This window comes from Lonchura striata, chromosome 11 (genome assembly GCF_046129695.1).
Source record: "Lonchura striata isolate bLonStr1 chromosome 11, bLonStr1.mat, whole genome shotgun sequence".
Classification (NCBI taxonomy): Eukaryota; Metazoa; Chordata; class Aves; order Passeriformes; family Estrildidae; genus Lonchura; species Lonchura striata.
The window spans coordinates 12554782-12567505 of record NC_134613.1 but is presented as its reverse complement, the minus strand read 5'-3'; the positions used below and the strand labels follow the sequence as shown (position 1 = coordinate 12567505).

The 12724-nt window shown below is 39.4% G+C and overlaps 2 protein-coding genes across 3 annotated transcripts in view; both read right to left on the bottom strand.

Moving 5' to 3' along the window:
• Positions 1 to 5542, bottom strand: part of MYO5C (myosin VC) — a 33315-nt gene extending 27773 nt beyond the window's left edge. Inside the window, exons 1-5 of the mRNA XM_021537438.2 lie at positions 5444 to 5542; positions 2549 to 2659; positions 1539 to 1704; positions 1079 to 1223; positions 521 to 677 (exon numbers count right to left, since the gene is read on the bottom strand). Of these exons, the coding sequence (XP_021393113.2) occupies positions 521 to 677; positions 1079 to 1223; positions 1539 to 1704; positions 2549 to 2659; positions 5444 to 5470 (606 nt within the window). The 5' untranslated portion in view covers positions 5471 to 5542. The remainder of the gene's footprint in view (positions 1 to 520; positions 678 to 1078; positions 1224 to 1538; positions 1705 to 2548; positions 2660 to 5443) is intronic.
• Positions 5543 to 6319: 777 nt separating this feature from the next.
• MYO5A (myosin VA) overlaps positions 6320 to 12724 on the bottom strand; it is an 83542-nt gene continuing 77137 nt past the window's right edge. For both annotated transcript variants that reach the window (XM_077785895.1, XM_077785896.1), the window contains exons 37-39: positions 11819 to 11993; positions 10429 to 10509; positions 6320 to 9589 (exon numbers count right to left, since the gene is read on the bottom strand). In XM_077785895.1, coding sequence (XP_077642021.1) covers positions 9437 to 9589; positions 10429 to 10509; positions 11819 to 11993 — 409 coding nt within the window. In that variant the 3' untranslated portion in view covers positions 6320 to 9436. The remainder of the gene's footprint in view (positions 9590 to 10428; positions 10510 to 11818; positions 11994 to 12724) is intronic.

Below are 12724 nucleotides of genomic sequence, written 5' to 3'. Positions count from 1 at the left end.
CTACAAAAATTATAAACGTTTACAACTTGCTTTACTCACATCTCTCATAAGAGTAACTTTGCCAAAACTTGAGACAACTACAAGTTTCTAAAATCAAAGGTGCTCAGGAATCAATCTCTGATCAAGCACTAAATTGTGTTATTATAATTTGAGGCCCAAAATTGAAGACAAGCCTCAAGTCAAATAGCAAAATGCTACATAAACTGAAAATTAGACAAAGTATACTTTTCCAACATAAGAGTCCAAGTAATAAAACCAATCAACTTGTTCAGTATTGTTACATCATCATCTAATTAGGCAAACCAGCACCTCCAAAGGGCCACTGTAAATCAGACAGGACCAGGTGCTCCTGAGGCTGACCACCTCTTTCCATCAGTAATATTCAAAGTCTGAAATTCAAATTTAAGTATCCAACTCAGACAGATGAAGCATCCCTAAAGATTTCAAACAAAATTTCCCAGAAGTTCTCAGAATCTTCCCTTGATGAGTACAGACTTGACAGACACTCTCCCAAACTCACCTCGGTTATTGGATTGGATGCCAGAACTTTGTCCTCCACGTGTGCTTTGCTGCTTGACTTACTCACAGTGGCAAAGTATCTCATAGTATACCTTGCAGACACAGTCTTTCCAGCTCCTGATTCTCCACTGACTATAATAGACTGATTTTTGTTATTTCTAAAACCAAATAATCAGACAGTTTATGTCAGACATGTCTAAAGGGCATGTATAAATGTAGGAATTACACATATGAAACAATGTTTGAAATCACAGCTGTGCTCCAGTCTCATACATCAGTTCCACCTTACATCTATTCTTCTCTTTCTCCTCTTCAGCTGTAACTTCTAGGTTGAAGTCACTACTATTCACTAAGTCAGTGTTTTAACCCTCATCAAGAATGAAAACAGTTCTAGAAATTCCTCAGTTGGTTAAGGAATTCCTTCTCCTCTAATTAGGCTACATGTTCAAAGGTATTCCTAAAAGCCAGTGGCACCTACACAGTAAAATTAAATGACAATTAACACTGACTGCCACCAGACTTCAAGTATTATTTATGGACATTAAATAACATACTGAACCTTGCCATTTGCTTGTATGCCTCTTCTGCCACAGCAAATATGTGTGGATCCATGTCCCCCATGTTTTGCCCACTATATGCATGGATAATGGCATCTCCATATATGGGCAGCTGCTTATAGGGGTTTATTGCAACCAGAATTATCCCTACAGCCAAGTGTACAAAACAAAAATAAACCACAGGTTAGTTATACAAAATGCCTGGTTTGGCATCAACAGCTGAAATAATACAAAGAAGCAATATTTTCTAGGTAGAAGATGCTGATGAACAAACAAGTCTATACTGATATATAAAACCAGTTAACATGAGTTAAAATATGCTTCAGGAAAACATTACATACATCATGTTGCAAACTGAATCAATATTAATACCTTTATATATTGATACTTTTATTTATTTTGTACTATAATATTAATACTTTAAAATAATTTTTAAAAAATTAATAATTTAATTTAGTTTACCACTATATGTGTAGATAAGTTTAGACTCCACAAAACGAATTTTAAGATTGTGTAGAACAGCTGGTTCATGCAGATAACTGAGTGCAGTGAGATCATTTTCACCAACAAGTATGTCAGGATTTCGTAGTGGAGGCAAAGCAGCTGGATCTACAGGGTGACTCAACTCCTGTTAACAAAAAACATTGAAATGTCATAAAATGCATTATGTTTGCATAAATACAAATCTTCTACCTTTACATGAAGTTATAGAGTTGATGGAGCCCTCTATCAACTATTTCTATTTCATTGATTCTATACGTCCCCCGAACTTGGGGGAATTGGAGCTGTTTGTTGCTTATGAAAAACTAATTCTTTTTATTTACAATATTTTGTATTGAAATCTGTAAAACTGGGACACATTTAGCTCTCTAAAAACAGGAATATTTCAAGTACAGATGAGAATAATAGAACAGCTGCAACTGAATGAAAGTAAAGACCTGGTCAGAATTCAAGTCACCTCTGTAACTATCCTTACTTGCAACACCTCAGTTTTCTTTACAGAAAGTTTAAAACTCACTTCTGTTTCTTTCAACAAATCAATTTAATCATACCTTTAATATTTATCTTTATGGAACAAGAATGCAGAAAACCAGAAATGCTTTCCAAGTATTAAATCTGTAAAGAACTTGGATACTAAAATTAACAATCTTACACAAACCAAGAAAAGAAGCAAGAACAGGCTCTGTGAGAGAGAACTATGCCTGTCCTGCACTTCTGAATTTCACTTCAGTTTAGGATGAGTTTCAGGGCTTGTCTCCAAAGCAATCTTTAAGGTATGTTCTCCATACTAATGTACACAGACACTGGAATTGCACTCCTCATATTTTTGGGCAGCAGATGTGTACTGTACCAATTTCAATATGATGAAAAAGGAAAATGTGTACATGTTTAGATTCCATAATGGTGAGTGTTCTGTTGCTACATAAACATATCTCAGCAAACCCCACAATAATTCAGGCTTTTCTCCTTACAGTTCCATCCTCTAATTGCACATGGAGAAAACGGTCTCCAGCTTTGTAGTTTTTTGTGATTTCTGCAGACTGCCAAACTTCTTCATTATCAGGGATCCAAACCCTATTGTACTGTAACAGAAAAACAAGACAATTGTTAGCTTAGCTACTATTGTAATACCAGGCTAGCATGAAAAAATACCTTTCAAACATCAAGTGCAATCCTATTCCAGGACTTTTGGGGACTATTATTAGCTTTATACAGCAGGATATGTTTTTTGTGGTTTTGTTATTTTTTATGAAAGAATAAAAAAAGAAAGCAGACTCATTAATTTCAGACATGCATATTCTGCTCCTGTTCAGAGCAGAGTCTGCAGAACAACACAGCATGCAGGAAGGTGAGCAAGGGCCAGACTTTTGCCAGGCTCTTCAAATCCTCTAACACTGAACAAAGAATAAAATACACTTAAGGGAGAGACCTTGTTTCTAAGAGGGTTCAAATAAGCAAGAACCAGAGAAAGCATCTCACTACCAGAATTCAGACAATCAGGAATAGACAATCACTTCCCTGAATCCAAGTATAAACACTGAACTCAGAATGCATTTTGCCATAGGCACATTGTCATACCTAAGAAAGACTGCACAGTTCCCTTTCTTTTAACAGGACTGAAGTGCAACCTCCAAACATCTTTCCCTGCTCTAGGACAAACTTCAAAGACTACTGGCTCGTTTCTTTCTTTACAAGAAATCAACTGGCATACTTTAGCTCCATCCCAGCAAGGTCTCTCTAACCTACTGAAGCACAGATATTTGAATGTAAGTTATGCTGTTTGAACCATTTAGTTCTTCTATGCTGAAGTTAAAATGCAGAAGCAAAAGCAACTTCTTTAAATGCTCTGCCTGAGAAGCTATGGGAAACAGCATTCCTTAAAAGGACATAACACAACTGGAAACCTCAGTCAGTAGGGAATTACTTTACTGATGTGGAGTGTGTCCTTCTCATCCTGACAGGGTTTGACAAAATAACATTGTTGTCCCTACTCACACAAGAAACTATAATGTATACTCTTCCAGCATCTTTCTGTTTTGATAGCCAGAGCCCTTCCCTTAATTCCCTCCCTAGCTATATTCATGGTCAGTTGAAACAAGCTGTTTAAATAAACCTGTGAGAACTGCTGCAGCTGCTTACTTGAAAAATTAACATTAGTCACCATTTCATGGAGTGTGAGCAGACCCACAGAACCCCTGAGGACTTGTATTCCCTTCTGTTCTGGTGCTGCAACTGTTGGTTTTGGCACAAACAATTTTTTCCTCTCCAGTTTGGAAGAAGCTTTGGAAGCTCCAGTAGATCCTCAGGACATGAGAGTCTCTGCCCCAAGAACCCCACTGAACCATGGTGGTGCCTACAGAGGTCCCTGCAAACTGCACTGCACAGCTGTAGCTTCCTTAATTCTATCCCCAAGAATCAACACCAAACAATTTTGGGTAGGAGGGACTTGCACAAGAACGTCCTGTGAGTTAGCCTGTGCTGCTCAGTGACTTCTCCAGCTGAGTTTTCAGTATCTCTAAGGACAGGCATTGACCCTTCTAGTGAGCCACACACCAACCTGGTTCTCATCAGGGGCTGAACAACCATGGAAACCTCAGCTGCTTCCATGACATCTCTCTGCTTTCAGCACGATGGCATTTCTTTACACAATATCCAAAATCACAAAGACATTTTCTAAACAATCCCAAACAACTGTAACGGCAATGTTTTCACCTATCTGACCAAGGGGACAAAGGCCCGTCTCCTCAAGTATCTATTTAATAGCCACATGAAAGACATGGCTAAATTAGCTTTACATTTGAGTTTTCCATGTTTATCCAACTATAAATTGTTATTTGTATCATTCCTACACTATGCTGATCTCCTCTTGGCTTACAAAAAGTGCTTGTTAAATTGAATTCTTTGTTGGCTGTTATTCTTTGTGATTTAGAATATCACCACCAAACAGCCTCAGGGGCACACAGTGTGTTCCCATGCAAGAAAATGAATTGCACTAGGTCAAGGACGAGAAAGGGAGGGAGAAGAATGTGATAAAAGCACTGATTCTTCAGGAATGGCCCCTGGAGTTGCAGGAGCCTCCATTGGCAAACGCACCCAGCCTGGAGAGCTGGCTGTCTCCAAACCCTGCCTCGCAGGTAAACAGGCGGGAGTTTGCTCATTTCCGTGTCGGGTTACAGCCGCGCTCCTTCCCCCCTCACCTGTGCAGCATTCCTGGGAAAGCCGCGCTCGCTCCTGCAGCGGCTGCGAGCCACCAGCCCTGCAGCACCAGGCTCGGTGGGAGCAGCTGCCGCTGCGATAGATCAGGGACAGGCTTATTAAACCCCGACATATCCCTGTTGGTTTTGTTATTTAATGCTAAGCAAACAAACGATACGTCACAACACTCTGGTGACTACAGGAGAAAAGGGAAAAGTTGTGCGAAAGTTTCAGCAGGCGCTGAAGGAGGAAGAATCTTTGCTTTAGGGCCAAGCTCTGCCGCACACATTCAATATTTGCCCAACAGAAAGCGCAGCACTGCGAGCCCGGAGCGCCCAGGGAAGGGCAGTTACACCTTCACGGTGCCTAATCGCTGGCTGGAACAGCGAGACCTGCTCCCAGAGGCCGAGAGTCTCGCAAAAGGAGAGTTTTCCTCTAAAAGAAGCGTCTCCCCACGGTGCCCTGTGGTGCGGTGTCCCGCACGGGCGGCTCCGCGCTGGGCGCTGTGCCCGCCGCCCACGGGCGCACAAAGCGCTCCGGCGGAGCCCGCACGGCCCGGCCATTCCCATTCCCATTCCCATTCCCATTCCCATTCCTATTCCCATTCCCAGCCCCGCTCCGGCGGAGCCCGCACGGCCCCTTGCCCTCAGCCCTTCCCCAGCCCCGCTCACCTGCGTGTAGAGCTCGGCCAGCGCCATGGGGCACAGCCGCGGCGGTGCGGACGAGGCTCCGCAGAGCCGCCGCAGGTCCCGCAGGTGCCGCGGTCCGGCCCGAACCCCGCCCCGGGGCGTGGGGAGCGGCCCCGGCCCGGCCCGGCCCCGCTGCCCGCCCGGCGAGCCCGGGGCAGCCTCACGGCCAGCTGGATCCCGGCTCTGTCCGTCCAGCCGAGCCGGGGCGTGCTCCCAGTCACCGTCCCGGCACCTCGCACACACCTTTAGGGAGCGAGTGATGGACACTGCGGCTGCCAGAGGGTCCCCTGGAAGCAGTTCTGACACAGAGGAGAAAACCGACAGAAACATTAATCACCTCCCTACAAAGTGCTGCAAAGGAATTTCTATGACAAGCTCTGAATAAGATACAAATGAAAAACTCTGAGTGCATTTAGTAGTTTTAAAGCACTAACAGGTGCTACAGTTGAATATCCTTTATGAGGAAGAAGACTTGAATAACCACAGTGCTGTGTTTTAGCAGGTGGATACATGCCAAGACCCACCACCCCTCTCTCCCCACCTGACACAAGGAGCTTTCATAGCACACAAGTGAATGTTTTAGTGCAGATACTCAAATTTTATTTCAGGAACTGTACGTCAAAACACCCTAACCAGAAGTGGGTTATGTTGAACAAAGAATTCTCCCATAAGCACAGCAGTTTATAGTGCACTGCTGCTATCTGGGTGTGTATTTACACATCCTCAGATTTTAACCAACTCCCTTGGCAGTCAACACCAAGCCTGCGATGGAGGCAGAGGGAACCCTGTGACCATGTGTCCATGCCAGCACACAGCTCACGAGCCACCAACCAACCAAAAAAACCCTGAAACAAACTGTACAGTTGTACTTTTATTTGGACATTTTCCAGTGATAGCTATTAGGCTACAGCTTTTATGATGCATACATTTACTAAGTACAACATCAGACACTACAACAGATCAGAGCTCATGTAATTCTGACAATGTTTTGTTTTTCATCTATGTACTGTAGTGGCATCAAGTGAAAACCTATGTTTATAGGCTCAACGCATGAAGTATCAGCATCTTAAAAAACCCAAGTGTTTACTCATAGTTTTAGTATGGTTTTTGAAATGTGTTCAGTTTAAATCATAAATTACATATAGACCTTCAAATTGCAATTGCTGGTGTTTCCAAGTTGGGAACAAATGTTGCTGCATATTAACCCACTTTTAATGAACCTGATGTTACTTTTTCCTGTAATAGATTAACTGACTTAAGCACTTTTATGTTCCATCCAAGTTTGAAGCGTGAGAAGCAATTTTTTTAAATTTGGACAGAAGACTGCCCTAAATATCAGAATAAAATGATCACTGGAATAAAAATACACCAAACTGAATGAGGTAATTATTGTGCAAAATCTGTAGAACAACTGTATATATTTCCAAGGGGTCATTGACAAGTATTTTTCCAGCATCTGATAAAATCTATCATCTCAATAGATAATAAATTAAAATATAAAAGATATGTCCACATTAAAAGAGCATAACAATGATTCAAAGGAAAAAAAAAATTTAAATAATTCTGCATTATATTCCATGGTTAAAGAGATTTTAGTCCTATGGTGAAAGTTATATTATACACTCACACTAAAATTTTATTTCTGAAAAGTGCATGTAAAATACTGTCATGTAAAATGTTAGATTAATTACCAACTACACATCTATTCCAACTCAAAAATATTTTCCTTTAAAACATGTCAAGCAGCATATACTTTTAATGTGATATAAAAGTAATACCAGTCAAACCACTGAGTTTAAGGATGATATCTATAATTTACTAGACACTAGTTTTTAAAGTAAACAATACAATAAGGCTTTTTACAGGTAAACAAACTTCAAAAATAAACAAAAATACATTTAGGCATACATTTTAAACACTAACGCTTAAGTAGTAGATAAATTTCCTGATCTAGAGTATGAACATACTGTAATGCCAATTGTTTGTTTTTCAATAGGAGAAAAAAACCTGGGAGGTCAGCATGTTCTCATGTGTTTTCTTTCCTAACCCTGTTACTGGATGCGAAGGCTTTGCCATTACATACTCACAAGTACAGTACCTGACAGTCTGAAAACGACCTTACACCTTATTTGGAGCCACTTCACAGCAGCCAGAATTTCAGAAATCAAGTAATGTTTGCAAAAGGAGTGTTTGGTATATGGTGTAGAGGAAAACCTAAATCATTTAGCAAAGATAATTCAGAGCCTTTTTACAATGCAGTATAAATTCTTGGAAGTACTGACATGATCCATCAAATGTAATATGGGCCATTTCAATACAAAGAACATCTCAAAATGATACTGAGAAAGTTTATGTTTTCTTTATTTCCAATTTTAGCAATCATACAAACAGCGTGTCTGCCTTTCAAGTAAAACAAAACTGAAATGTCTCAGTCTGCTTAACAGCAAATATTTTCTCTGTGAATTTGCAGGCAAACAGAGGAGCACCAAACAGTCTAATAGTGTACCTCTAGGTTATTTATCAATATTGTAAAATAAATTAATGTTAACACCAAGATGCATATTATTATAATACATTAAAAATATTGCACAATGCAAGTGAGCAACGTGTGTGGCTTTATTTTTACATGTATCTTTGAGCCATACACCACAGAACTGGAACCTTAGGCGAGGCTTCCACGCTTATGCCTCACATTGTGAAATGTGAGTTTTAAATAGGAGATCCAAGATGTGTGAGACAGAAAAATCTTTCCAGTAAAATGTGCAACATTCAAAATACCTCAGTTTCTCATTATGCACTCTGATTTCCAACCATTAAATCAGCATGAATCATAGTCAAGTGACAGCATCATAGTCAAAACCTGCTTAACTTTCTTGTTAGTCAACCTTTCTAAGAATGAGAGCCTTGGGCTACTGCATAAATTTTCTAATAAAGTTTTTCCTCTCATATTCCAGTGTGAAAGAAGACTTTTCTCTGTTGTTATTTTTTTTTTAAGTGGCAAAAAACCAAGAGATCATACTTAAAATACACATTGTCATCTCTGGGGTCTACAAACAAAGAACAACATTAGACTCTATAACCTAAATAAATACTAAAACCATTACTGACTTCTGATCGTTTGTTCAAGATTCAGTATTTTTAGCTAACTACTTTTTAAAATAACTGAATGTGTAATTTCCAGTGTGCTACTTGTGCTTAGTTACCATTTTCCTCTACAGGTTTTACTTGATAAAATGTGCAAAAATCCAGTTAAAATAACAGACTGCAACAGACTGTAAATAAGGTTGACAACAAAATATGAAGTGTCTTATTTTTAGTGCTTAGTATGATACTGTCATACATTTAAAACAACAGAATATGCAGCAGCAGTTTAGTTTGCTTGGTAAACCACAGTTCTAACAAATAAACACCTAAGTTAGAGCATATAGTGAGCTATAGGACTTATCACTACAATTTATGTCAAACTGACATAAATGAGGAAGTGGCTTAAGAAATAACTTTATATATTGCCAGTTTGTGTTTTTCCATTCAGTTTTTACAAATTAAATGTAACAGGCTCCCACGTGACCGCATATTCTACTACAAAATGCCTTACTTTCAAGATTTCCATGTCCAGGACTGTGACTGTCCCTATTGGTCCCCACCTCTGAGAAGATTACATATGGATTTTAATTGACATTATTTAAATATGTTACTAAAGATCTAAAAATGTCCCTAGACAGCCGAAGACACAATTTTTGTCCAAGCCCGATTTCCATACTCTGGACACGTGTGAATCAGTGATGTCCTCATCAATGCAGTGACATCTTTCTATGAGCGTTCAGCCTGTGGTGCTGCTGTGCAGTTTCCCAGCTACCTGAACTACACATGTGGGCTTTTGTTCAGAAAACGTGGGTTTAGTGGCTCACTATGTTTTAACAGGTACAGATACAGGCAACTGGTTCTCCATCTAACACTGACAGGACATCCTTGGGATCAGACACGTGATATGAAGCCCAGGCCCAAGCTGGCTGGGATCTGAATGGTTTCTAAAGCCAGAGAGGATGGATTAAATGGGAAAGTAACAGGGAAGATGTGTTTGGCATCCATGAGCAGCTGAGGAGAGTCCTTCCTGTCTCGCAGACGCACCTGCAAAGACAGGAAAGTGATGTCAGCATCTAGCCAGCTGGTAACAATCACCTCAGAAATCTGACCTGTGCTTACAGACGTGTGTGCAAACACACTCTGCTAACCTGAGCTGACACATTTTCACCAACTGTGACTTTAAACTGTAGTTACTTTGATCTGCTTCAGTTCTGCACATCTCCCCCTTGCAGTGCAATCTGGGAATACTTAGATTCCCTGCAAAAGGAAGATTTTTGCCTAGTATTTAGTAACCATCTTTTCAATAAGTGGAATTACAGCTTTATCTCAGTTCTACCTTCCCAATCTCCCTTATCTTACTTATCTTGTAATTCAATTTCTTATAGATCAGGAAGTTCACTTTTGTTTAATTTTGCTCTACTTTGCTTCTCTTTGGAGTTTTCAAAACTTTTCGTTTTCACCAATATATACAAAAATAGAAGGGGTAAATTAAGAATTTTGGTACAGATAGAGGCCTCAATTTTCAAAGCACAGAGCTTCACATGCAGACACAGGTCTGAGTAAATTTGCATATCTAAATCTTAGTGCTTGAAAAGTTGTCATACAAGTTGTCACACAAAGATGAATAAGCACAAAAACCTCTCACCTGAAAACCTCATACGTACTGACAGGGAAACTAACACTTTTGTGTAAGTCTGGAGGCAGGAACTTCTGACTGCTTACATTTTAAGGCTGACATTACCTTTTCAATGCTGTTAAACTATGATAGCTAAAGAGCTGAGTTTAATTTTCCTGAATGTATTTCAGGATACAAACAATTCTGGCTGATCCAAGAGGTTTTCTTGGAAACAGTCAAGTGGTTTTTGATGAAAAGATAGACATACCTGTATTGTACGTATAAAGGACACCAAGACTCTCTCTTCAAACTCATTAACTGGAGTATACAAATTCAGAACTTTTACAATCTGTGAAGAAGAACAATCACTTTCAGGTTCATGTTACTGCTCAATCAACAGATGCGTTCCATAATTACTAATAATATAATTTTAAAATCAGCTATTTAAAAAAAAGAAAATTATTTTAAAGTATCTGTTATTTTTCTGTGTTATTGATTAATGCAGAATTCCATCACCCTGCTCAATGCTATATTAAGTGACTGCTTCCTTCAGAATATATGCACTTTGGAGGTAGAAACTCTAAATTTCTACATATGTGATAAAAATACCAAATGATGGAAAAAAAACATAAGTAACTGATTATTTTCCTACCCACCCCCAAAACCATCATGTATTTCTCACCCTAATTTTTACCCTGTAGTCATGACCTCCTGTAGTCTTACAACTTTTCTGTTTTTCAAGAGAGTGAGCTATTCCTCAAAAAACAGGGCTAAAACCACCAAAGAATTACATAACAAAGGCTTTAAATGATAATATGGGTGAAACTTGTAAAACCTATTAAAACTCTTTGGGTTTTTTTTTCATTTCCTTTGTTAAAAAAACAAAACATTTTGTTAAAAAGTTAAAACACAGAACATGGAATTCTAACTTCTTATTCAGTAGAAAACTAAGTGATTTTGCAGTAATATGAATTAACAAATCAAAATGGCTTTATTAATGCAATTGCTAGTGCTGACACAACTGTGAAAGAAACAGGGAAATTTCTTCCTTTTCCTGGTGAGAAGTGTTCAGTAAGCATAAAAGATGCTTGAGTCCCTTTATTCCTGTACAAGCTCTATGCAAATGTAGCATTATTTGAAAAAGAAGTGCAACATATCTGTACAAAATCTGAGCTTTCATAAATAGGAGTCTGTTTACTGAGACCTACTTGGTTCAGCCTTTGAGGCTAATGGGTACAGTAACTTCACACTCCTATTTGCAGACTCTCAGACAACAGCTCTGTTTGAATTCTCCATCAACTTGGCTGGATACCAACTCTGATGGCAGAAAGATCAATTCCTACTACCCTAGGCAGAGCTGTCTGGAGTACAGAGATGTCTTTGAATGAAGACTTTTCTCTAAGGATTTCCAAAAACTGAGAGCCTGTGTACAGCACTGCACCCTGCACAATCTATTGAGCTTCCTCTCATTTGTTCAAAACTTATCTCAAACATCAGACTCAAAGGGTCTGGTCCTTTTTTCACCCCTCCCACTTAAAAGCAAAACAAAGTAAGAAACCTGCAATTCATGTGTGACAGCAGTGCTGGCAGGAATAGCAAACACCAACAGGGCAGAAAGCTGCTCAGGAGGGACAGGAAGACAATGAGGATTTGCTCACCTGGGCAGTAGTCAGTGCATTGCACATTGAACATATGGCTTCTGCATCTTCATCCGTTTTCTTTTTTACTTGCAACAACTGTGCAGCCTGGATGAGGGGTTCCAGGGTTTCCTTAGCCCCACTATTCATCAAATTTTTATCACGTAGCCATTCTTCCAGTTGACTCACATTGTACCTGTACAAAGAGGTAAGAGCATCAAGAACATTAATGCTTGATTACGGATAAATGGAAAGCATGTGCAATTTCTCTTTCCCAGTGCTGCTTCTTTGTCCTTATGTGTTTTGTTATTTTGTCTTCACACTGTTTTCTTCCAATAGAAGGGATTTTCTTCCAAGGCAGGGATTTTGACTTTCATAACAGTTAGAAACTATGGATTAGAAAGAAAAATTTTCTTTGTAAGAAACAAAGATTTCCACTGACTAGTCTTTCCCATTTGTTTCTGTTCCTATTAATTGCACAAATGTGATAAGAAGAAAGGCAAATGAGATTTTGCCCATGTTAAAGTACAGTGAGGCTCTGGGATGTAACTCGAGGGACTGGAATGCCCTGGCTAAATTTCCTGACATATGCAAGTAAAGTCCATTTCACAAGTGATGTGAAATGCAGGAGATTATTCAGGTGTCTTTACCTCAGGATGCAGCAAACTAGTGTAGACAAATCCACTGCACCACCAGTGTACAAATAAAAGCAGCAGGTATGTCTGCTATTCTTCTCTAAAAGCTGAGGAAGCAATTATCAACATTTCACCTACAGCTCTACAGCTGATTCCCACTTGATAATGAAACACTGTTTGGTTTGCTTCTACATTTCCTTGAATGTCAGGTAGGATTTGGCCAAAGTCAACTAAGCTGTTTTTAACCGAATTTCACCAAATCAGTTCAACATCATCTCTTTGTGTGTGGAAA